At 43.2% G+C, this 22,587-nt stretch overlaps 2 protein-coding genes across 2 annotated transcripts; one reads left to right on the top strand and one right to left on the bottom strand.

Moving 5' to 3' along the window:
• Positions 1 to 1,850: 1,850 nt before the first annotated feature.
• On the bottom strand, positions 1,851 to 20,976 carry ntn4 (netrin 4). The gene is made up of 10 exons (XM_088406139.1): positions 19,358 to 20,976; positions 16,607 to 17,163; positions 14,034 to 14,318; positions 9,386 to 9,512; positions 8,107 to 8,292; positions 5,289 to 5,502; positions 5,129 to 5,217; positions 4,226 to 4,294; positions 2,459 to 2,626; positions 1,851 to 2,391 (listed from the first exon to the last, which is right to left on the bottom strand). The coding sequence occupies exons 1-10, from the start codon at positions 19,422 to 19,424 to the stop codon at positions 2,252 to 2,254; spliced, it is 1,902 nt and encodes a 633-aa protein (XP_088262265.1). The 5' UTR covers positions 19,425 to 20,976; the 3' UTR covers positions 1,851 to 2,251.
• On the top strand, positions 20,727 to 22,126 carry snrpf (small nuclear ribonucleoprotein polypeptide F). Its single transcript, XM_088407071.1, has 5 exons — positions 20,727 to 20,766; positions 21,303 to 21,325; positions 21,562 to 21,687; positions 21,758 to 21,822; positions 21,901 to 22,126. Exons 1-5 carry the CDS (start codon positions 20,736 to 20,738, stop codon positions 21,965 to 21,967), a joined length of 312 nt encoding a protein of 103 aa, XP_088263197.1. The 5' UTR covers positions 20,727 to 20,735; the 3' UTR covers positions 21,968 to 22,126.
• The last annotated feature ends 461 nt before the right edge of the window (positions 22,127 to 22,587 follow it).

Genomic DNA, 22,587 nt, shown 5'->3' with positions numbered 1-22,587 from the left:
ATAGATTACTTTAGGTACTTAAGTAATGCGTTTTTCTTTGCAAAGTAAAAAGACGTAAGTCCTAAAGTTATTGATGACTTTCAATGACTTCAGTATTTGATTGCAATTATTTTAGCAACTAAAATGACTAAAGTACCAAAGTACTAAAGTACTAAAAGTACCAGAACCAGCCAAACGCATCATTAAGTACTAGTCAATTATTTTAAGTACTAAACTAATAAACACTGACTCCTTCAATGCATAAAGTAGCTGATTACATTAGCAACTTATCACACTAGCATGTATATAAAATATGGGTGTCAAACTCCAGTCCTAGAGGGCCGGTATCCTGCAGGTTTTGCAGTTTTCTCTCCTCCACACACCTGATTAAAATGATTAGTTCATTCGTCAGCTCTGGGGGAGCTTGAAAATTATCCTAATCATTCTAATCAGGTGTGTTTAGGGAAAAAAAAAAAAAACAAACACAAAACCTGCAGGATACCGGCCCTTGAGGACTGGAGTACAACACTTGTGACTTAAAGTGATCGATAACTTTTGTACTTAAATACTTAAATTTATTTCAACACAAGTAATCAATTGTTTTGGTAGTAATATTAATAATCAATTTGAGTACTTAAAGTAACTGAGGACTTCAGTAATAGTACCAAAAAAAAAAAAGGAAAGAAATTTAAATAAGGAGATGGCATTGAAATTCTGGACTCTTCCAAAGAGTAAAAATATGTCTTTGGGATTTGATGAGTTAATACATGTACAATATACATAGAAAATAATTTTACTTGTTTTTTTAATGACCTTTTACGATAGATCAATGTTCAAAATGTTCAGCGTATTTTTGAGACATAACTGTCATCATGTTCACGCATGGAAATCTGAGAACGGTCGCAGAATAATAACAAAAAAAAAAAGTGTGTCCGCTCACCTCTGGCCGTGGGATGATGTGGGCGTGGCCTGTAGGCGGAGAAGGGCCCAAACCCAAACAGTGTCGACGCTGGACGGCAGGTCGCCCACTCGCCTGTTTTGGGAGCGACACTGACGAAAAGACTTGAGCGCGCGGGAGTGAACGGTCACGGATGATAAGGACGCTTTTGACAAAACCGTGTGAAGAATGCCAAGGTTAGCGGCGAGCGCTGGAAACCAAGATGTCACATGAAAACAAACACCCTGGGGAATCCGTACAAAACACAAACTTTCCACTTAAGCACAAAAACATTTAGCCTAGCTTATCTAGGCAACTTTCGCTAGCTAGCTTTGTAATTCTGACTGAGTGGACGCCGTTCTTTTGTTGTTCCAGGTATTATCTTTTAACATAAACAATAAGTTACATCTTATAACAGCCTGGCTAAAATTTCTGACCTAAATTAGTCGGAAGGAATCATATTTTTAGTCTTTTCAAACCTCATAAAAGAAGCCATTAGCATTAGCCGGTTAGCTGAGGCCAACCGAGTACTTGCTAACATTCAGGGAAGAAATACTGTACATGAGATGAAAGTTGTATTCGAACTAAATTTAGCCTAGCTTATCTAGGCAACTTTCACTAGCTAGCTAGTCTAGTCTGATGGCTTTCATTGTATTCTAACAAGATTTAGCCAACCATATTTGCTAGCTAGCTTCACTACTGCGTCACCTGAGTACTCGTAATCATTCAAGGAAATAAATAAACGAGAAGTTTGTACAAGAAAGGCGTTCTATTGGAGTTAGCTGACCTATGCGGGCAACTCGGCTAGCTAGCTTGAGTTTGTGACTGGGTTATTTTGTTCTAAATGTTATTGTTCAACATAGTCCATTGTTTGCGGTTTGGAGTGAGCCACTAGCATAATGAATAAATGCATAAATAAGTAGATGAGAAGAAGTCACAGTGCCTTGATAATTGTATTATCATTTTGCACGGTGCGGCGGTACTGATAGCGTGCTACAAAAGCAAACTAGCAATAACAACATTTCAATAGGTATACAAATAACACTGTACAAAGAGAAGGACGACGAGGCGAAGAAACGACGAGAAAAAAAGCGCTTCTGGCGCCGATACATTCACGTTCGCTGGCCGTTTGGCGCACCTTGTCCGGCGAGCGCGGCTTGAATGTCTTTTTCGTGTCCACTGTCCTCACTTTGTGTGACCGTACTTCCATTCCAGTCCGTTTGTTTTGCAGGTTCAAGGTTTGCAGGCCCCCCCCCCCCCGAGCGGTCAGTCCAGGCAAGTAGGCCAAAAGGATAATCCCGACGGAAAAATGGAACGGCGGGCGTCTGAGCGGCGCTACCAGTTGCAGTCCTTCTTGAGCAGCGCCAGCGCTTTGCGGCCCAAGGCGGCCGTCCAGGGCTTGACCAAGCTCTTCATGTTGACCAGCAGGTGGCCCCGCTTCCTGTCGGCGTGGCCCGCCACCAGGTACTCGCCGCCTGACCGAGCAACAAAAGCGGCGTTTTCAAGCCAATCTTTTTTGAGGAGCTGAATCGTCGTACCCACCTGGGTTGAGGATGGGGCAGGTGCAGCCCCGGGCCGTCCACGATTCGGGGTAGAGCGACACGTGCCCGCGCTGGAGCTTCACCTTCTGACTAAGAACCTTCTGGATCTTCACCTCCACCTCGGCGTGCGAGCCCTTGTCGTGGGCCGACAGCACCTTCGCCTTCACAACTGAAATAATTGCGAGGGTCCGTTGTTAGCAATAAAAGGGTACTTACTATTTTGTCTATCTTTAACTCATTCCGTCCCAAAGACGTATTTATACGTCTTTCCCGGTTTTCTTTTTATCTCAATTAAAGCAGGGTGTCAAAATACAGTACTTATGTATGTGGGATTTAATGTCTTTGACTCTTGAAAGATATGTGGAAATTGTTCTTTGGGATTGAATGAGTTATTATTCAATAAAAATTAATACTTTTAAAAAGACGTTTTTTTTTCACTTTGACATTCCTAAGCTAAATCGATCAGCACATGCAAAGTCATTTTCAGTCAAACAAGTGAGGGTTAAAACATTTGTTTTTAAAAGTGTTAATGGTACCTGGAAAATCACTCACTCATAAAAGTAACTCATTTTTCTCATATTTATATATATATATATATATATATATATATATATATATATATATATATATATATATATATATATATATATATATATATAATTAATTAATATATTTTTTATATATATTATTTTAGGTGTTAGGAAATTAACATTTTTAATCGGTATTCCCTAATTTTATATTATATTTATATTATATACAATATATATATATATATATATATATATATATATATATATATATATATATACATATATATACATATATATTATATGTTATTATATTATATATTAATAGATTATCATATATTTATTATATATATATATATATATATATATATATATATATATATATATATATATATATATATATATATATATATATATATATATATATATATATTTTTTTTTTTTTTTTAATATATATTATTTTAGGTGTTAGGAAATTATAATTATTATTTTTAATCAGTATTCTTTAATTTTGTCAAAATATTTTCCACAGTATTTTTTCAAAAATAAATATAATATAAAATAATTAAAAATCTTCAAATACAATTTGTTGGGTGTATGTCTTTCATTTAAACAATTTAATATCATCCAGAATGAATAAAAAACAAAAACAAAAAAAAAACATACATTTTTTGGGGAAATATCACTAGGCCCTGATTGTATATTTAGCTCATGTAACACAAGCAACACTATCAAAAATAAATAAAATGAAAGAAGTTATCTAAACTCTCCACACCCCTTTTTGTGAGACACAAAGAGGCCAAGACAGATCAAAACACTTAGCCCCTTGGAGACAATAAATAAAAGAAAAAGTTGCCTAAATCTGCCGTTTTTCACGTCATGCCCCTCCTGCGGTTGATTTTTCCCCAAGGCTTGTGGGAACCAAAAGGAGGACAAGGGGGAGGCCGAGGCCTATCTACTGTATAATTCTCTCAAGGACTAGATAGCGAGTCTAACTTTTCTTTGTTTGACATATTCCCTGAGAGCCAGCCATTTGATTGGTGTCCACCGTCGTGGACGTTTATTTTGGAGCCTATGAAGTCCCGCTGCGCTCGGCGGAGGACATCCACTCTCCTGTGTTTGACTTGGATGCAATTCGCTTTTGTTGTCTCGCAAATGGACGCAAAGGCTGCCTCCCAGTGGGCTCGTGTTTGGAACCCCATGATGATGTCACGCAAACCTTCACACATCATGTGGCTTACCGTAGGCGTAGTTCATGGTGCAGAAGAGTTTACTGTTGCTCAGCGGCTGCTCTTTGCACTCGCACTTCTCTGCGGGGGAGCAAACACAGCAGGCGTTAATGTGTGCGCACGTGGCGTCCCAAGAATGCAAATCTGAGCGCGCGTGTGTGTGTGGCTGGGGGGAGGAATAAGCCTGAGAGAGCTAAAGGTGGGGTCCGTTACGTCGGTATTGGTGGTGGGGTGTCACAAGTCATATGACACACGCAAATCATTAAGATTAAGAGATCGACCAACTGCGGTCCACTTGGTTGGACTGTGGGAAGGTTCCTGCCTAATGGCGTTGCTTGCTGTCAAGACATCATTGAACTATATAGCACAATATGTTTTTTGTAATCTATATTGTGTTTCGTATTTGTCTGTAATGTGTATCTATTTGTCTGTATCTGGTACATGCAGCATCCACTTCAACCTGTGGGCCTGGAAGGGGGCTCCTCCCACCTGTGGTCACTTCTGAAGGTTTCTGATTTTCCCCAAATTGGGGTTTTAGAGTTTTTCCCTCTCCTTCTTGGGAGCATTGACAGGGGGCTCCTCCCACCTGTGGTCCCTTCTGAAGGTTTCTGATTTTCCCCAAATTGGGGTTTTTGAGTTTTTCTTTCCCCTTCTGGGAGCTTTGACAGGGGATGCTGTACCTTACACCGAAAAGATGTCTCTGTATTGGAAAGAAGTCTCAACATGACCTCTTTTGACCCCTTTGAGACTTCAGTGATTCAGGGCTCTGCAAGTAAAATTTGATTGATTGATTGAAGTCATTGGTCGGCGCCTGAGTTTTATAACTGGACAAACATTGCTCGGTCATTGGGACGGTCAAAACTGGACAGTCAATGCTTGGTGAGCGGACAGTGGATGAGTGTGAATAGCACGCACCTGAGTAGTGGAGGGCAGAGAAGAGCTCATCCACTCTGAAGATTGGGACGGGCTCGCTGGAATTTCCCTCCGAGTCATACGGGTCCGGCCTAAGAAAAGCGAAAGGAGGGCCGGTTTGAGAGGCGCGGGGTAAATGGATGCGTCCGATTCCTTGACTCACGGGAGAACGCAGTCGCCCGTGAAGGGGTCGCAGTCGCCGGCGCAGCGGCACGGCCGGCAGCCGTAGCGGTGGAAGCCCCAGTAGCCCGGCATGCACCTGTCACAGCGGGCGCCGCCCACGCCGGGCTTGCAGATGCAGTCGCCGTTGGTTGGGTCGCACGGCGCCGCGCTGCCCGCGGGTGCCGCCGTCGAGCCCAGTGGATGGCAGTTGCATGCTGCCGGGACGTTGCGGGCAAAAAGGAAGTTAGCCAAAACAACAAATCATGGCGGGCCAGCAAAAAAAAAATTTTTTGTCACCAACGTTAGCCACATAAGCTTCATTTTTGAAGTAAAGCTAAGTACAGTGGGCCCCCGTGTTACGAGATGAATCCGTTCCGCGAATGGGCTCGTAAGGCGAATTCGCCGTATGACGGGAAGTCCAAACCTTTGTTAAATAGCTAATGCGTTTAGAACCCCAGGTAAAAACATCAAAATTGTATATACATACTCAAATTCGGTACCAAAATAAGTGCTACGTATATATAACATACTTGTATACAATCAGAAAACATCATAAATAAAATATATATTTTACTTTTCAGTGCCGCTTGTTATGCCCATATTCCCTACTAAGGGTAGCCTAGGCTAGGCTAGCGTCGCATTTCTTGATTATCTCCAGCTTTGTTTCCTTATAATTCATTTTCTTACTTCTCTAACATCACTAGCAATCTTGGCTAACCCTTTCAACTTTAAATTAAGCAGTAAAACGCACTATAAATACTGTTTTGTAACCACTCACAATTGAACAAAGCTTCACCATTCCGCCATTTTGAAACGAGTGAGGCCGACCGATAGCGGACCTCCATCTGCGACCAAAATTGTAGTGACGCGTTGCAGGGAGGCAAGTGTGACAGCAACTGAAATAAATATAATTACTGAAAAACGCCTGCAGATGGAGATGAAACAACACAAATACAGCCAAGCCCCTAGGGTCATGACAGTTGTTTTGTTCGCAAAACCAGGAAAATACCATAAAGAGGGGATGAAATAACTCAGTATTTCACATCGCAACAAGAAAATAATGTCAGCCAGGGACGCTGTAACACGGGGGTCCACCATATCTACTTACGAAACTGTTTCAGAAGTCATTTCGTAACTTGAGGCCTTTTTTTACATGTCAATAGCCAATAGCTAATATTAATAATATTAATTGTTGGGTTTGACAATATGAATGCAGTTTGTTTTCTTTGCTTTGAGATGGCGCCAGTGCGTGCATGCGCAGACCTTGATTTTGGTCGTTTTTATTTTACATTTCCTAGGCATCATTTACAAGGCCACAGACGCAATAACATTTATTTTTGGATCCTTTTGAGCATGTAGGTTTACTTACGTTTTGGTTTAAGGTCATGCGAAGTACTTCCTGCATTATGTTGTTCAGCAACAGGATGCTAGTTTTTTTCCAGCAGCCCAAAGTGCTATATGTCCATGCTTTTACGTGCATATGTACAAAGTTAGCCTTCGCTAATGTTATATTATATCACAACATAATTTCATTTAAAACATGATGAAACTTTTTTCAAATGTTTTAACTAATATAAATGAAAATATACCGCTGACGATGTACACATGACCACGCGTTTATTTTTAGGTCTTAGTCTGTAAGCGAAAAGACAGACGGCCTTATCGCGCGCATATCGTTACGACCAGGCGTGAGAAGATAAACAACACACCTGACGCAGACAATATCCATCAAGCCATAAAGATATAGCCTTAGCATTTATGAGCGCTTATCTAGCATGTTAATGTTCAACAGGAACTATCTCCATGTGATGCTGCCCAACAGACATGCTGATGTGTTGACGGTGAGTTCAAGTGCTCTCCCTCCAGCAGCTTGTGTGGCGCATGACAAGATTGTTTTCTCAGCCCCCCTTCCCCCCAACTCTGGTATGATGAAAATGTTTCTCGCCAAGGAGGGAAATTCCTGCATTGTTGGCGCCCGGGGAGACCGTTTCACAACCTTGAGCTCGTTCCTTTTCAATCACACGCAGGTATGGTTGTCATGCATTCTCTCGGTTTGGTCAAACTGACCATATTTGGCCATATGAGGACTCCGGGCTTAAACTCGTTTTGAAAAAGGCGGAATATATATATATATATATATATATATATATATATTTAGATTTTTTATTTATTTTATATATTTATATTTTATGTTTTTTATTTTTGGCTGGAGATGGAATAAGAATTAAGTGATTAAAAATACAAAAGTAATCAAATACTTGAGGTCATTAAATACTGCTTTTTACTTTAGGTGCTAAAAACAATCCAGAGATTAACTGGCAGGTCATTTCAAGCATTTTGCTAATTATCTATAAAGGGCTGGTGATGAAATTGGAATTAAGTAGTTACAAGTAAAAAAGTAATCAGCTACTTAGTAATTAAAAGTGAAAAAGTCACGCTACTCAGCTACTTTGGTCGTTCAGTTACTTTAGAAAATAAGCATTAAGAAATCCATTTCTTGAGGCACTAATGTTCAAAACTCATCAATACTGATGAAAATTGATTACTTTCGTATTTACCGCATCCAGCGGACAAAAACGTCGGGATTCAATGACTTAAGCTAAAAAAAAAAAAAACACGTCTTTGGGATTGAAGGAGTTAAGAGCGGCAGCAGCTAAGTGAAGGTAAACACGGGGTGTTTTGAGATGCTCGGCTGCTTTTTGACAGCGCGCATGCGCCCGCTGACAAGAAGCTTGATAATCTCAGGCCAGCGCGCCGTGTTTTTGATGTGTATCTGGCGTTTATGCAAGCCGCAGATTCCCCAAACTTGCTCATCTTACGCTTGCAAGAGTCGGGGGCCGTGCGCGGGCGCCCAGGGTCCCGGTAGAAGCCGGCCCTGCACCTCTCACACTGGCGCCCCTCGGTGTCGTGCAGACATTGGCACACCCCGCCGCTGCGCTGGCCCGACGCCCGCCAAGCCGACCAATCAAAATGGCAGCTGTGAGCGTGTCCGTTACACTTGCACTCTGGCGGAAAGACCAAAAAAAAAAAAAAAAAAAAGGTGAGTGGGTGGGAAGCAGTCATAACAAGAGTCAAAATAAGGCTAGAGCTACTAGTTCACGTGAGCTAGCTAATCAACAGTGTTGCTAGCTAACCGCACATCAAAACACGTGTACCTATACATTTGTTGGCGTATAAATATGAGTTAAATGAGTTTCGTATGTCTAAGCGTTTCACATGAGAAGATTTCCATATTGCAGTTATGATCATTGTTACATAACGCTAGCTTCATGTTAGCGACAATGACTGGAATGTTCCCCCAATGGCTTCAATTTGATATTTGTGGTAGAAAAATGACATGTCTTTTTTTTTGTTATAATAATAATAACAATAAATGTGTCCATTATTCCAATCATCTGGGAAATGACTCTTACTAAAATCACAAAAAATGCAGAATTTATTTTTAAAAATGTATCTATAAAACTAAATAAGTAAAATGTGATGTTTTTTAGCTGTATAGGGACATTATTATATATATATATATATATATATATATATATATATATATATATATATATATATATATATAAATAAATGGACACTACATGTCCTATCCTAAATCAATAAGAAAAAAAAAGAGAAAAAAATCTGATGTTTTTTCCCCCCCAATTCCGATAGCTGTATAGGTACATCAATATTACTAAAATGACAAAGAAAATATAAAATGAATGACTAAAAATATATAGACTACATCACCAAACATAAATAAAAACACAAGTCTTTTTTTGTTGCTGGATTTTTCAAATGCTCAAATACATCAGTGGTTAAAAAAAAACAAAAGGAACAATGATTTAGTTGACTTGTACATTTATATTTCTATGTTTAAAACTACAATTTGAGACTTGACTTTCGTTTGTATTTTGTTTGTTGGATTCTACAAATGTGTAATACACCTGTGGTTTAAAAGGAAAAAAAAAGATGACTTTTCTCAGATTTTGATCAGCTGTATCAGATATGCTTTTTTTGCTACTTTTTTTTTAGTTGTAACAAATCGCTTAACTGAAAAATAAAAACAATCGCTGCTTGTCCCGCACTGCGCATGCGCCCAAGGGGACTCACTGCGACACTCGTGCGGCGCCCCCGTCAGGCCGTCGGCCGGCTGCCACGGCCGGTCGTTGTAGAGCGGGGCGCAGCGCTCGCAGTGCTCCCCTGCCGTGTTGTGTCTGCACACGCACTTGCCGTGGACCTGCCGAGGGAGACCTCGATTAGTGACAAATTGACCCTCGCCGGATATCTTTCCGAGCCCACGGGGATCGATTGTGGCTGCCAAACAATAAAAGGGGGCGGGGCTCCTGTGCGTGCGTGCGTGCGTGAGAAGAGCGCAAGTATGCAGCACCCAGAGCACAATAACAATCTCCTTGTCATTCCTGAGAGCTGGAATGCCATGCATGCTGGATAATGATTGAGTTGGGGGGGAGGAGGGGCGGTGGGGGGGCATCTGAGGAAGCCCTTTATTTGTTTGCGTTCCGCCGTGCTACGGTTATGTAGGACACACAACATGCGACACGCCAAAGGTCCATTTGCGACATCGTTTCCCACGGGGTGTGCATGTGTGTGTGTGTGTGTGTGTGTGAGAGAGAGACATGTCGCTAACTTGAGCGCAACACGTGACGGGAGCGACGTGTCCTCTGGTTGAACTGACCTCGGATCAGCCCGACACACACGCGCGCGCGTTTGTACGGCTTGACTTGCGAGGACCTCCATTGACATAATGCATTTCCGAGCCCCAACCCTAACCTCGACCAGCAGAAAGATTTCCGAACCCAGTGCCTCTCAATTGTATTTTGCAAAGGCTTTTGTGACCACCCCCCCCACACACACACACTCCCAATAAATATGATTACTATTATATCAAACTTAATCAACTTTCAATAACTGTTCATCATTTTTGACAGCGTTTTCTACAAGTTAGCCCCACCCAAAAAGGTCTGAGTGACAAAAATCTTGTGAGTCCTTTTTTTCCCATTATTAAATTTTTTTATTATTATTTACTTATCAATATATTTTTATATTTTCATTATTTCATATTTATTTTATTTCCCCCCCAAAACAGCAATAATATTCTTGCGTCATTTGCTTAAAGGGACAGTGTGTAAGATTTAGACCGTTTTTCATTAAAAAAGAATAACTTAAATGATTGTAAATTTCAAAAATGTGGTCTTAATAAATGTGTTCTTAATGACCAACAGTATGTTTTAAATATAATCATAGGAATCATAGATTATCATTGAATTACATTTCATGGCGGGGAGGAACTTCTTCGGGGGCGGCCATGTTTGTTATAGCTACGGACAATAATAAATGCAGCACCTCCTGCTGTCCGCAACGAAAAACAGTCTAAATCTTACACACTGTCCCTTCAACGTAAAAAAAAAGAAAAAAAGACAAAAATTTTCTAAAGGTTATGTTGATTACATTTACTTTTAACCTTGAAACAGATCACTTTGATCGATATCAGTTAAACTATGAAAAAAAACCTGTCACTTGCAATGCGACGGCTTACAACGAGGCACTCTAAAGCCAGCGATCAAATTGCATATTTGGGATGGCGGCATCGGCGCAGGATAACCCGTGATGTGCACAAAGCGGGGAAACTTTTTAGAAAGTGCGTCACGATTAAAAAAAAAAAAAAAAAAAGTTGAGGTTACATAATTCATTTTTGTGGATCAGGCAGCCAAAAATGATCAAATCAGCATTTTTATGAGTGAGAGGAGGCAAGCAGCGGCAGGATTGTTCGACTCGAGCAATTAGTCCAGTGTGTGAGCGTGTGTGTGTGTGTGTGTGTGTGTGTGTGTGAGATTCAGTGACTATCCGTGGACGTCATTGTGACCGTGTGTGTGAAATTCGTGGCTAACTAGCAGACAGTGTCATCTTTTCTGAACAAGACTTCCCTTCATCCAAACACACACAGTCTGGACTCTAATGACTCCACTTCCAGACACACACACACACACACACACACACACACACACACAATCAGTCAAACCAAAACACACTCTGCCTACCCTTGTTGCATACCGCACTTTTGTTAGGTTCCAAACTTTAAAAAAAAAAAAAAAAAAAAAGCATATTAGAAACAGGGATTTGTGCTCCAAAACACACCCAGCGGATATTACACTGCATTACATTCATTTCCTGGGACTTAGCCCGCTCAGAACCAGAACCTATAGTGGCTTAGCACTTAAGCTAACCCTTGCTGCTCAACTTACGATATCAAACAGGCACTTCGGGGGGTGTACACATATATGAAACCTCAGTCAATGCATAAGGAAGAGGACAGGTTTCTTTTCAAATGGAGAGCAAATGAATTGGAACATGACACAACTGCTTGCGGGATTGTGTTTTTCCTTTGCGCCGTCTGAAAAAGTGTTTCTCATGATTTGGAAATAAAAAGGTTGTGAGAAAACCACTTGTAGGTTTTCGGTTCGCGTCAAAGGTCAATTTTTACTTGGCATTTGTGCCTCAAAGCAGTGGTTCTCAAAGCGGGACCTGCGGGGGTCTGAATGAGGCCTGACTGCAGGGGTTATTAACCATAAAAAAATATTAATTTCATTGTATTTGATCTTAAAGTGTGAACTTTTTCTTGACTTTTCAATAAAGCAATCAAAAAGGGCTGGTACCAAATAAATAACATACACCTTTAGGTACTAAAATTAGCAATTACTTAAATTGATTGATTACTAAATTAGTTTTTAGATGCTCCTAGCCAAAACCTGAAAAAGAAAACTGGAAAAAATAAGCACACCTGGGATTGAATGTCCGAATATGAAATACGTCAAAATATGTCTTTGGGATTGAATGGGTTAAGTACAAAGGGAATCAACTACTTTATGTATTTAACCCCTTCGCTGCCATGTATTTTTACTGGCCTGGCAGTGACTGAGTCAAAAACCCAAATTCTATCATGGACCCCCTGCATTAGACCAATGGACCTCCTGGGGGCCGCCGCCCCCACTTTGAGAACCACTGCCCGAAAGAACCAAAGCACGTCCTTAAATCCGAGTGATTTTCCAGGTCTTGTCGGGCTTTAGCGCGAGGGACACTTATGTAATGGTGTTTGTCCTCGCTCGCCCCGAAGACACTTGAGATAGGATTTACTGTTCAAACCCGGCTACACAAATATTTGCGAGCAATATCACGCTCAAAGACCGGCGTCGGAATCTGGCAACGGGCGGGCGATAAAACAGCAAATGATTGGAATTTTTTTTTCAGGGGGGGGGGGGATTGAGGAAATCAAAACACTTTTTTAGAAGCAGCAAAATCCAGCAGTTTTTTTTTTTTTTTTAAATCTTAACGTCACACTTGCTCAAGGCTCCACCCACAGCTCAGTTTGTGAAGGTCACATGACCGATCTGAGAAAACAGATTAGCCGTGATCTCAGTGGCAACATTTCTTAACCGCTTTGACTCTGGCTTTTTGATGTTTTTCATGTGTGATATCAAAGAAAAAATAAAACACTCGGAGGACAAGAAACAGGAGGTCGAGCGGTACACCCTATAGGTGTCAAATTTAGCCCATGTCAGACTCATTTACTGCCATAAAAAATTGGAAAGATCGTCCATTTTTTGACATATTGGAAATCCCATGTTTTTTGCATGAATCCTTTCAACGGCGACTCCCGAAAGGAACTTTTGTGTCCCATACTCCATTTTGGTCCCTGACGTGGCCATCGACATCCTTCTCTTGCATATTTGGCGAAAGGGAAACTACACGCTTGTCCTTTCTCAAATTCCCAGACTTCCTTCTGCAGTGCCGCCGCACCCTTGCCACGGACTTAGCACGTTTACTTTTAAAGAGCTGCTGGCAACTATAAAAGCAAACACAAGATACTTGGCACGATGTAAAAAGCCTGCAGCGAAAAAAGGAAACCGATAAAGGGGTTTGGTTTCCCGCCGCTGATTACAAAAGAGGACATGAATATGTGTGTGTGCGCGCGTGTGTGTGTTCACACCTTCATCAACGCCATTACATGCGACAACCATCTCCATCTTTGCTTTTTGTTATTCTTAAGATGAGTGGCAAGACAAGGCAAACCGCTAATGTTGTGTTTGCATTCCAGTTTACTCAACAAAAATGGCCGCCGGCGTGCGCCTCTAACAATAACGAGGCAGACAAAATGATTACGAGCCCAAAGGAAATGTCAAAACAATACGACTACTTTTTGTTGAAGTCAAAGCCGCTTTACAAAATGTTGCGGGGTTAATAAGGCTAACAAGAGTAAAACAGCTTTGCTAACAGCTAGCAAAACAACATTTGCTCATTATTTATTTGTCTGGACTGTACTATTTTTTTTGGCGAGGGAAATACCAAGTACTTTGTGAAGGGTACAAAAATACATATTTATCGCGAAAGAAAAAAGAAATGGCAAAACAAGCTTGTGGTAGGCTAAGACAGCTTTGCTAACAGCTAGCAATACCACGTGCTGTGTTGCTAGCTGTTAGCAAAGCTGTTTACTCTTGTTAGCCTTATTAACAGTGCAATTTTTTTTTCAGTGCACTGAAAAAAAAAATTTGCACTGTGCCAACCAGTTTGTGGAGGGAACAAAAATAACGAATGAAAAATCCCCCAGATGAATGAAAAAATTAAACGAAACATCAAAACGACAGCCCTAATTCGCAAAGACTTTTGCACAGTCCTGTGGTTTCTCCGTCGGCCTGTCAGTGTCAGCAAAGAGCAAGCGTCCGTATAAAATTTGCAATGGTCTTACCACATGGTTGGTCCGGTCCCGAATGGGCCTGTACCCCGGCGAGGGGACACACTGCTCGGCGTGCCCGTTGCAGAAGCAGCTGCCCTTAACGATCAGGTCGTAGATGGCAAAGTGGCGTGTGGGCGGAGTCTCGCCCGTAGCAGCAAAAGCGGCGTCCTTGGCCTGGCACGGGCAAGGCTGGCGCTGGAGCAGCCGAATGCGGACGTTGGTCACCCGCAGCTGCTGCTGGCCCTCCAGGCCAAACGGGTCCAGGGACTCCCACTTGGGGAGGGTCCGGTAGATCACCTGGGGGGGAAGATTGTTTTTCAAAAGGGGCATTAAAATTTGGAAATACGGTGCTTCATGTTCCAATTCATTTGCTCTTCATTTGAAAATAAAGAAAAGAAAAGGCATATTATGTAGCGTCTTTCTGTTGGCTTAGCAAAATATCTGAGCTGCGCCGCAACACTATTGGGCCATTTTGGTTGTGGTCCAAACAACGGCTAATCAGCTAAACCAGGGCTGTCAAACTCGTTTTCGCTTGAGGGGCGCATCGAGGGAAATCAGACCAACATGGCACTGTATATATTCGTATAACTTTAAAACATCAACTTCAGATTTATTTTCCTTTTTAACGCTGTCCAAATTAATGTCCACTATTAATCATTAATTTTAAAAAAAATTAGCACATTTTTATACTTTAAATTACAAAATTATCTCGTGGGCCGAATTAAACCCGTTTGCGGTCCAGAACTGGCCCGCGGGCCATAAATTTGACACCCCTGATCCAAACAACAGCACTTTTTTTTTTAGCAGACTCATTTGTTGTTTCGCCGCTGGAAACGTCACGTTTTGTCGCCGAGACAACAAGACCACGAGGGTGCTGGACATCCTTTAAAATTGAAGATCTTCTTTATGGGCTGCCATCGCCATGGCGACGATTGCCGCTGGTAACCAACGCCCCGAGGAAAGTGTGTGTTTGCAGTGTGTCCCTTCATCAAAGTGTGTGTCTCTTGACATTGTTTTCTTGCGTGCATGTCCTCCCCTGATTGGTCGGCCCGGCGGGCACCGAAAGTGTGATGGGAGGAGAGCTATTAATTTCCCGCTTGTTGCAAAAGGTGGCGAGGTCGCGGTATTGTGATGAAGGCCACAAATGAGAAGGGAGGGGTCGAGGGGGTACACTGGTCCGCGGGAGAGCCCGGCCAGACAAAGACGAGGGACAGAGACGCGGACGCGCATAACTCTGGGCACCACAAAAGCACTGCGACAGCGTGGCCATTCCACGGCGGCTAACACGCAACGACAACAAACCGGGCACAAAATGTCCATTTTTACTACACAGTTGTTGTTTTTTTTGAAGGCTAGAAAATAACACACCTGTCGAATGGCATTTTTTGGCCCCCTTTGGTCGGGCTAGCGAGCATTCTGAAGGCTTTGTTTTTGGCACGTGACGAGTAATTCCAATGAAATAAGGATTGGCATATATAATTTTGTCATTTCAGGCACTTTGATGCACTTTTTTTCAATTTTAGACTAACTTGTAACTTTAGAGCACCGCTGTAAACAAATCAGCACTAGCAAAACATTTCATTTGTATGCGACCATTGTGTTTGACTTGCTATTGTGAACCAAGTGAAATCTTGGAACGACTGTTAAGATTACAGGCGCGTGTGTACGTCTAACCTAAATTGCCCCGGGTTAGCATATTAATGATTAGCGTTCGGGGTGAGAAAGGTTCCAAACATTAGCGGGAACTATATTTGACTTTTTATGAGGGCAGATTCACCGTGGGCCAATCGTAATCTTCCTGCCTGCGAAGGAGCACGTAAGTCGGGTTTTGAGGCGGATCAAGCTGGACTGCCACCTGGTAAACAGGCACAAATTATTGGGGGTGGAGGGGCTCATATCATCCTTGCAATATTTTCTTCATATTTTGAGGAACAGAGGGAAAAAAAAAACACCTCCGCTATTGTCTATGGAATTCAATAGCTCGGATCAGTTTGAAAATAGTTTGTAAGAAAGCAGAAGGCTTTCAATACCTCGCAGAGGGCATCCAAAAATGACATCATGCTCCATTTCTCACAAACGCAACATTCATCGGAATGCGGCGTTGAAAGTAGTGGAAGCATAGGGCATAGAAAAAGTCGAGGTCGCCTTTAATGGCAGATGTTATTCAAGAGCCCCGCAGTCTTGTATGAACGAAACGCTTGCGGTTTATTTTGGCAGGCTATCAAATGATTGCTAATAAAGCTGGAGGGTGCTACGATAGCAGTTTCAATGAACTCATGTCATGTCGACAACGAGCCTTCAAGGCAAGGCTTTAGAAAAAAAACATTATTGTCGACGGACTTCAATAGCTCCAAATCCACATGTGACTGTACGGCGTCCAAGTCAAACTACGTCAAGCGCCGAGGCGCCGTTACGAGTTATCTTGATGACAGAAGGCTGCGTCAAGGCCGAATCGGACGGCTTCCGCTAACTTGGCGCAAAATGATAGCGTGCTCGCTGGACCGAAAGGGGGGCCGGCTAAAAATCCCGCGATGGACTGAAGTCAAGATGAAAGCGGGTCGGGGACCTGACGTTTTCCGCCTCACCTCTCCTCGAGTGCACGGGTACGCCCCGGAGTACTTGGACGTGCAGGTGGCGCCGTCCCGTCCCGATCCGGCCGCCTCGTCCTCCGGGATCCCGAAGGCGGCGCTGCAATTGCGGGCGTAGTACTGCAGCGTCTGCCAGGTGCGCCCAAAGTCCTGTGAGCGCTCCAGCGTCATGGCGGCGGGCCTGGGCGAGCGGAAGACGGCGATGAGGTGCGTGAAGTAGAACTCGGCCTCCAGGTCCAGCTGCAGCGTCTCCGAGTCGGCTCCCTCGGCCGACTGCCACCAGGTGTCCGGGTGGCGGAAGGACGAGTCGGACATGGCGCCCGCCAGGTGGGACAGGTGGGGCAGGGCGGCGTTGCACTTGCCGCACTTGGGGGCAGCGCCGCACGCCAGGCCCGGCTCGGCGTAGGCGCAGTAGGCCTGCGTGCCGTTGTTGCCACATGCGCTCTGGGTCAGGACGCGCCGGCCCAGCGCCAGGTTGCCCATGCGGGGGTTGCAGGCGCGGCTCTCGCAGCGCGGGGCCACGCCCGCCCGTGACGATGCCTCTGCCGGACCGCCTGCGCAACACAAAATACACACACACCTTTGAGCCCGAATCTTTCAGGCATCTTCCTTTCAATCTTGGCTCATTCAATTTATTGCAGGAAGCAGGTAAAGGGAGGAGGATGCGTGGAAAGATGAAGGAAGGAAGGAAGGAAGGAAGGAAGGAAGGAAGGAAGGAAGGAAGGAAAGAAGGAAGGAAGGAAGGAAGGAAGGAAGGAAGGAAGGAAGGAAGGAAGGAAGGAAGGAAGGAAGGATGGGTGCATGGAAGAATGAAGAAAGGAAGGAAGGAAGGATGCATGGAAGATTGAAGGAAGGAAGGAAGGAAGGAAGGAAGGAAGGAAGGAAGGAAGGAAGGATGCATGGAAGAATGAAGTATGCATTAAAGAATGAAAGGAAGGAAGGAAGGAAGGAAGGAAGGAAGGAAGGAAGGAAGGAAGGAAGGAAGGAAGGAAGGAAGGAAGGAAGGAAGGAAGGAAGGAAGGAAGGAAACAAGGATGCATGGAAGAATGAAGGAAGGAAGGAATGATGCATGGAAGAATGAAGGATGCATGGAAGAATGAAGGAAGGAAGGAAGGAAGGAAACAAGGATGCATGGAAGAATGAAGGAAGGAAGGAAGGAAGGAAGGAAGGAAGGAATGATGCATGGAAGAATGAAGGATGCATGGAAGAATGAAGGAAGGAAGGAAGGAATGATGCATGGAAGAATGAAGGATGCATGGAAGAATGAAGGAACGAAGGAAGGAAGGAAGGAAGGAAGGAAGGAAGGATGGATGCGTGGAAAAATGAAGAAAGGAAGGAAGGAAGGAAACAAACAAGGATGCGTGGAAGAATGAAGGAAGGAAGGAAGGATGCATGGAAGAATGAAGGATGCATGAAAGAATGAAGGAAGGAAGGAAGGAAGGAAGGAAGGAAGGAAGGAAGGAAGGAAGGAAGGAAGGAAGGAAGGAAGGAAGGAATAATATGGAAGGAATGAAAGAAAAAAGAATCTCTGAAACCAGGAACAAAGGAAGGGAACAAGTTGGCAGGTGATATGGAAGGAAGGAATGAAAGAAAAAAGAATCTATATAAGGAAGAAAGACAGGGTTGTATGGAAGGAAGGAAACATGGATGTATGAAAAGAAGGGTAGAGGGCAGGAATAGATGGAAGTTGCTAGGGTGACAGTCAGGCGGAAATGAAGGAAACAAGAATGTATAAGAGAGCGAGGAAGCAAGGAAGGAAGGGTGAGAGTTTGCCAGGGTGATATGCAAGGGGATATGAAAGATAGGAAGGAAAGAAGGAAGCCAGTGATTTGGAAATAAGGAATGAAAGAAATGAGGATGCATGACAAAGCGTGGAAGGCTAAAAGCAGAAGGAGGTGAGGAAAGAAGTGAAAGTGTGGGAGGGCGGCTTGAAGGAAGAAAAAAAACATACATGGAAGGAGGACAAAATGATGGTGTGACAGTAAGGACATTGAGGGAACAATGAAGGTAGGATGCGGGTAAAATTGCAAGGAGGAAAGACAGAAATTGAAGGATGAAAAAAGAAAGGAAGAGGGTTGAAGGAAGGACCCAAGAAAGAAGGTGAGACATTAGCAAAGCTAAATGGAATGCTGCCCACAACCGGAGCTGAAAACAAAGCATTGTTTAGCTAACGATTTGACACCCCGTTCTGACTTTGCCAGATGAAATCCTTTTAGCGAGGGCGTGTCCGAGCCCAAAGGGGATAATGGCGCCATTGTGCACCTGCCGGCCTCCCGCCGCGACACGGATCCCGGCTGAGCGCCGTTCGGACCGCACGGGGAGTTGCGTCTGGGCCGGGGAACCGTCTGGGGCCGTGTTTTGAGGTCAACGGGAGCCGCCGGCCAATTACGTAACCGCGCGCAGGTGGGGAGCGCGTCGCACTGGGGGCCGGGGTCAAAACATTCGGAGCGCATCTCCGATCCAATTCCTCAAGTTTGGCCCATATTATTGCTGCCAGACGTCATTCCTAATGCCAGGAAATGAGCGGAAGCTAAACGCTAACTTATTAACTGCTATCATGCGCCTGGATGCCATGACTAAGATGACTCTTTTTATATTTGTTTTTTTATCGCTAAGATTACAAATGAGGTCACGGACGTTACTGTCCAAGTGAAAGACTAAAAGTCGAAGCGCGCGTTGAAACGGTGCTCCAACTTCTTGCGCTAGACGAGGTGGATTTTTTGCGTGGAAGTGCGAGCAAAAACTCACCTGCACTTGACAACACGGCCACGCTCAGCAGCAGCAGCGCAAGCAGCATGTCCGCAAAAAAAAGCATGGACAGCAGATGGAGATCTTCTGCGCAAAAAAGAAAAGAAAAAAAAAAGACGCGGGTTCAAATCCGGTGCGGCCTTTCTCTGTCACTCAGCTGAGGCGAAGGTGCGCGGGGAAGGAGGAGGACGTGAGGAGGAAGCATGATCCCCTGAGGAAGAACGGCCAGTTGGAGGAAGACGAGGAGTCAAAGTCCATGGCGTATGCGACCGCTCGGGAACTTGCAGCGTCTTTCATTTCCACGCGCAGCGCTTCGTCCCGCCAGTCGAACTGAGGACACACACACTTACACGCGCGCAGTGAGGAACCCGGCTCCTCCTCCTCCTCCACTCTTGCGCTTCACTTAAAGGAACATTGTAGAATGGGATGGAGCTCCTCGCGCATCCAGAATTAGCTCAAGGGGCATAAACATCTGAAGAAAATAATCTTACATATGGAAAAATAATCATTTACATATTCATATCAACTTTTTAGGCTAATTAAGATCACACTCGCCTCTTGACATAAACATTGTGCTTTGGCACCATCTTAAAGGCTACCATTGAACTATGTTGAAGTCATTTGAGGAGCTTCTCTAGGCAAGCTTTGTTGTGATTCTAAACTTTTTTTTAAAAGGGTTAGAGATTTTTGCTAGTTGCTTAAGAATTGGACACTTTTCATACTCAGATATTGGAGTTGTAGCTAACAAAGTGAACTACAAGCATCATACAGCGATTCTTCGTTTATCGCAAGGGTTACGTTTCCAAAAGTACCCGCTCTAATTAGTTTAGTTTGGTTCTTTTGTGAACAAAATATCAAGGAAAATAGCGAGGTAAACCTGCAATAGTCATAAATGAAAATCTATGTAGTATAGTTGTTTTTGTATATAAATAAAATGGCCATAGTTTGAATGGTATGGAAGAAAAATTGCAACAAATAAAATATAGCGACGTAAATCTGCAATAGAAAAGGTCATCGTTCAAAATAAAAATCCGCAACAACGCAGCCATGCAAAAGCACATTGTACTAAAATCAAAATTCAGCAAATCTTTTGAAACGCATTGGATATTAGATTGGCGTGCCGAAATGAGTTGTCCAGTAGTGAATGTGAGCTATGAAAAAAAGAAAGGGCTCCCTCTTGTGGCGACTACTGGTCCAACATGTTGGAAAAGAACCCCCCTTTTTTATTTGGGTCGAGAACAGGCTCATTTGTTTCAAGCTCCAATGGACACACAAGTGACGTCAATCATCTTTTTTTAATGCCTGTCAGGTTAATACTTTGCGCTAACAGGGCGTGGTGACGTTCACGCGCTTGACGCTCTATGTGACACGGCCGCTGATGGACACGCAGTTTATTAACAAGTCAGAAGGTGATGGAAGAGCAGCAGTATTCCAAATATGCATGAAAAACTGCATGGACTTTGTCCTATGTGAGAAACCCACACCATTGGCAGGCAAAAATATCAGGTTGAAACTTGCCACGAGCTTCAGTGACGCTCGGGTGCGTAAAAGCGAGTTGCACTCTCACACATTTTAGTCACCTCCGCCCACATATGACAATCATTTTGCTTCTATTCAATCTAAACATCAAACGTCTTTAAGCACGAAAAAACGTATATATTAGAAAAGAGAGGGAACAGATTAGTAAATTGAGACCATACCACTGCACCAGAGAGGTTCCGTACGTACCAACAATTGTTCTGGGTGATTTAAAAAATGCGGGGGAAAATGATTAAACGTTTTGAAATCGCATCATTAAAACAAAGAGAATTTGCTGTAATGTCGACCTCCCACCGATGAGTGGCAGTATGTAAAAATTACAACTCAATTCCGAGTACTTCCGGTTAGGCGGGTAGAGCGTGTGTGCATTTCCGAACGCATTTGCGACGACAAGCTAGCTACTAATCATCCTTCCGACTAGTCAAAATGGTGAGCATGATTTATTCACTCATCTTTGTTGTTTTTTTTCTAAATGTTCTTTCGCCGTCTTGGTGTTCTTTTAGCCGCAATAACTTTTTTTTTCTCCCCGCTGTGTATTCCAATAGAATGAATGAAAAGCATGCTAACATTTCGAAGCGATCGTCTCGTCTTGCAATTTCTAACTTTTAAACTCAATGTCAAAATGGGTTAACGCAACAAGCTATAAAGTGTCGGGTTGTTTGCAGAGTTTACCGCTGAACCCCAAGCCCTTCCTGAACGGTTTGACGGGCAAGCCGGTGATGGTGAAGCTCAAGTGGGGCATGGAGTACAAAGGCTACCTGGTCTCCGTAGACGGCTACATGAACATGCAGGTAAGCGCTGTGAACGCATCACTCCAAAATTCGGGATGTCCGCCTCATCGGAACCGTTGCTTGTGGACAGCTCGCCAACACAGAAGAATACGTGGACGGAGCGCTAGCGGGTCATCTGGGTGAAGTCCTCATCAGGTAGTCCCATTTCAATCTGCATTCAAAGCAAGTGTAAACGCATTGAATAGATATATCATATTTGTCATCTCCACGCAGGTGCAACAATGTTCTCTACATCAGAGGAGTGGAAGAAGAGGAAGAAGATGGCGAAATGAGAGAGTGACTCCAATAATGACGGCGTGTGTGTGATTTCTAGTCAAGAAGCGTGCTTGTGTTTTCACCATGTGAAACGGAATGAATGCGTGATTTTTTTTTGTACTGTTTTGAGACCATTTTTTTTGCTGTTGAGACAATAAAATACATTATTGTGCTCTTATTAAAAGTGGACATCTTTTTTTTTTGCATATACACCAACAAGGATATGAAATACTAATCGCTCATGTTGCTGTTACATCTTTTTCACTTCATATGGATGTAACAAAACAAGTTGCTACGTCAGTGTAGAATCATTAAAAATGTGTAAAAATATTTTTGTGGATAAAATCTCTGTTCTTAGTCATAGGGCATAACCTTGCTATTCTCTCCAACTATGGGCCTATCTCCCAGCTTCCCTTTTTAATCTAAGCCACCTGCTAGTAAGGCTTGAAAACCAGGTTGGCATTACATGTACTGCTCTTAAATGGTTTAAATCTTAAATATCAGATCCTTTTCATTCAACCTAGGGCCTTTCTCCTCCTCTTCAGCCCCTCTTACTCGCGGAGTTCCTCAAGGTTCTATTCTCGGCCCCGTCCTTTTCCTCCTGTAAATGTTGCCACTCGGTTCTATTTTCTCCAAGTGCAACAT

Source organism: Hippichthys cyanospilos, chromosome 22 (assembly GCF_059441005.1).
Source record: "Hippichthys cyanospilos isolate Australia breed blue-spotted pipefish chromosome 22, RoL_Hcya_1.0, whole genome shotgun sequence".
NCBI classification, from domain to species: domain Eukaryota; kingdom Metazoa; phylum Chordata; class Actinopteri; order Syngnathiformes; family Syngnathidae; genus Hippichthys; species Hippichthys cyanospilos.
The sequence above is the reverse complement of the archived record's forward strand: the minus strand, read 5'-3'. Positions and strand labels throughout refer to the sequence as shown.

Excerpts from the sequence above, each read along its gene's own strand:
- ntn4 (XM_088406139.1), bottom strand. The coding sequence starts at position 19,424 with ATGCTTTTTTTTGCGGACATGCTGCTTGCGCTGCTGCTGCTGAGCGTG. Across the intron at positions 14,319-16,606 it reads ACCCGTGCACTCGAGGAGAG|GTGATCTACCGGACCCTCCC; the intron begins GTGAGGCGGAAA and ends CTTCCCCCCCAG. Across the intron at positions 4,295-5,128 it reads CTCTGCCCTCCACTACTCAG|AGAAGTGCGAGTGCAAAGAG; the intron begins GTGCGTGCTATT and ends GCTCCCCCGCAG.
- snrpf (XM_088407071.1), top strand. The coding sequence starts at position 20,736 with ATGGACACGCAGTTTATTAACAAGTCAGAAG. Across the intron at positions 20,767-21,302 it reads GTTTATTAACAAGTCAGAAG|CATCCTTCCGACTAGTCAAA; the intron begins GTGATGGAAGAG and ends CTAGCTACTAAT. Across the intron at positions 21,688-21,757 it reads ACGGCTACATGAACATGCAG|CTCGCCAACACAGAAGAATA; the intron begins GTAAGCGCTGTG and ends GCTTGTGGACAG.